This window comes from Uranotaenia lowii, chromosome 2 (genome assembly GCF_029784155.1).
Source record: "Uranotaenia lowii strain MFRU-FL chromosome 2, ASM2978415v1, whole genome shotgun sequence".
NCBI classification, from domain to species: domain Eukaryota; kingdom Metazoa; phylum Arthropoda; class Insecta; order Diptera; family Culicidae; genus Uranotaenia; species Uranotaenia lowii.
The window spans coordinates 395,102,276-395,104,945 of record NC_073692.1 but is presented as its reverse complement, the minus strand read 5'-3'; the positions used below and the strand labels follow the sequence as shown (position 1 = coordinate 395,104,945).

The 2,670-nt window shown below is 43.9% G+C and overlaps 1 protein-coding gene across 1 annotated transcript in view; it reads right to left on the bottom strand.

The window, feature by feature from the left end:
• Nucleotides 1-1,100: 1,100 nt before the first annotated feature.
• The window catches only part of LOC129743298 (uncharacterized), a 29,513-nt gene continuing 27,943 nt past the window's right edge, over nt 1,101-2,670 (bottom strand). The window contains exon 3 of the mRNA XM_055735284.1: nt 1,101-2,665. Within this exon, the coding sequence (XP_055591259.1) occupies nt 1,179-2,665 (1,487 nt within the window). The 3' untranslated portion in view covers nt 1,101-1,178. The remainder of the gene's footprint in view (nt 2,666-2,670) is intronic.

The window sequence follows — 2,670 nt, the reverse complement described above, 5'->3', positions numbered from 1 at the left end:
CTAAAACATTTTGATTTGGTTTCATGGTGCTGCAAAACAAAAATCAATTATCTACACAATTTATCTAAATTCATCTATATCGGTCAACATATGAGGCCCAAAGAACGATAACAACTACGGTAAAAAATAATAGAAAAAAGGGCAACTTTATAAATTTTAATGTAGAGTGAAATGAGGTAAAAGCACTGGTAAAAGTAAGTTTTGAGATTATCACAAGTCGAGAACAGCAAAATTCATAACTCTGGCGTGGATTGATAATGATTTAGACTGCCTATATCTAGTCATAACTTTTTTTTTGTAGAAGTTGAAAGTACTCCGAAAAATGAGGTTAAGTTGTTTTTTTTGCATAAATGATGTAATATTTAAAATAACGGGAAACATGTTTGAGCCATCGAAATTCTGGCTTTCAATGAAACTTTAAATGTGCCTGTTTAGTTGTATTCGACAACTATCAAATGCAGAGAAAAAAAATCATTAATATGTCTCTGGTTTGCACAATAAACTGGAAATAACAGGAAACCTTGAAGGGAAAAAAACGAACTGCAAATGGGGCAAAAGTACGAATGATATACAGGGTTAACTGAAGAAAATCTGCACGAAAAGTTTTAACTTTTTTAAAAACGCGCTGGAAACATCACCGCATATTTTTCTTCCTACAAATCTTTCTTGCCCAAAAAATGGTTCTAATGCGATGAGAACTGGATTTCTTGTGATGTTACAACCTGTTGATTAAGGACAATTTGTGGAAAACTCCAAATTTGCGCAGGTTGATCGCCAATGCGAAGGATTTGTATCAGAAGCGAACACAGCAGCATTGTTGTTAGTGAATTAATTTTCCACTTGATTTCATGCAGAATCGTGGAATTTCGAATGGTCGTACTTTTACTCCACATCATTCAAACTTTTGCCCCATAGGAGGGGTAAGAGTACGTTTCGATAGCAGTTAAGCATTTCACTACTGCTATCAAATGTGTCGATCGATTAGCTTCGTTATTTTTAAGTAGAGAGATAGAAGTCAAAGGAATCAATTGCTGTTCATGTTTTTTTTTTAAACTCTACTCTTGATGGAAAAGTTGTGATATAAAGAAAATCAATATCAGTTAAAATTTAAATATCTCTCTCACTCTTTATTATTCCATCCACGCAGTGCATTCGCTAAAGCTACTCATCTACTCACTTCATCCCTGATTCAGGTTTTGAAATATGTTGGGGAAAACCCCAAAACCTGGTGGCAAAGCCCCACTAAATGACCCACTAATACTGAACGCTCCGGATCCATTTCCTGCACCGGTCGACGACCCGGCGGAACTGGAAGCCGACGAAGAGGCCCCTCGATTGCCCCCAACGCTTCCACCTTGGTTGAAACTGGACGATTGGCTTGAGGCGGACGATCCTTGAAGCCCGTTTGGACCGGTGAAGGTGCCACTCATGGTGTTGGAGTTTGATCCCGAGGCGGATCCGTCTTTGTTGATCTGCAGGGATTGGCTTGAGGCTGTGTTCTTATTGCCGTGGATGCCGTTCTCGAAGAAAGTTTCCGAATTGGATTGGGCTTTGTTGGATGAGCTTCCGAATTGATTCTGGAGGGATGAGGAAGATCCGGCGTTCGATTGCTCCTTGAAACGATCCTTTTCGCGGATTGAGTTAGTGTTGGCGTTGGAGTTGGTTAGGGCCAGGTTACCGTTTTTGTCGAAATTGGCCGATTGACTTTGGGCCGAGTTTTTGCTGCCAGAGGAATCGGCGGTTTGGAAGCTCTGCTGTTGGGTGTTGGCGGCGGAAAGTTGACCGGAAGATCCGTCGACGGCAATGTTTCCGGAGGTGCTACCGGCGTTGTTTTGGTTGAAGCTTCCGAGACTGTTTTGGATTGATTGGGAGTTGGATTGGGAGCCACTGCTTTGCTGGAAGCCGTTTGCTACGTTGTTGGAGGTAGCTTGGGAACCGGCTTGGGAACCACTGTTGAATCCGGTCGGGACGCGGTTGTTGAAATGGGGGTTTTTGTTGTGCATCAAAACTGGATGGAACTTTTCATCATCGTCGTTGTCGGGGAAGAAGATGGCATCGTTATCTCGTCGAAATCGCTGATGGTTTTGTTCGGCACCGATGTTATCCTTTGTCCAGGTGAAGTCGGTGTTGCCAAGCTCCTGAAGGTTGAGCTCCGGGAAGGTTTCCGGCGGTTGTTCCGGGGTTGGTGGGGCAGGAATTGGAGGCGGTGGAGGGGGTGCAATAAAGGCGGGAGTTGTTGTTGGAGGAATGTTGGTAGTGGGATTTTGATGGATTGGAGCAAATGTTGATGGAATTTGGTTTGGTTGAGGTCTTTGTTGTGAAGGGTTTGTTGGGGCGTTGGCAAATGGTCTCTGTCCAAAGCCTCCGAATAGAGGAGATCCTTGGTTGTTAGGTTGCAGGTAGAGAGCAGGGTTGGCCAAATTTACACTTGTTTGGACGATGTTGCCAATTTGTCCAAAAAGATTTGGGAACAACTGCCTTCGTCGTCTGGTGGATTCAGTGTCGTTGAACTCTCCTCGGATATCGATATCGTACGATACGTTTTCAACGTCTTCTTCGGTTGTCGTTGGGATGGGTGGTGTTGGAGGAGGTGGAGGTGGTGGTGGAGCAGCAGTTGGTGGTGGTGGTGGAGCAGGAACTGGAGGAGTTGGTGGCACAGGTGCTACTGAC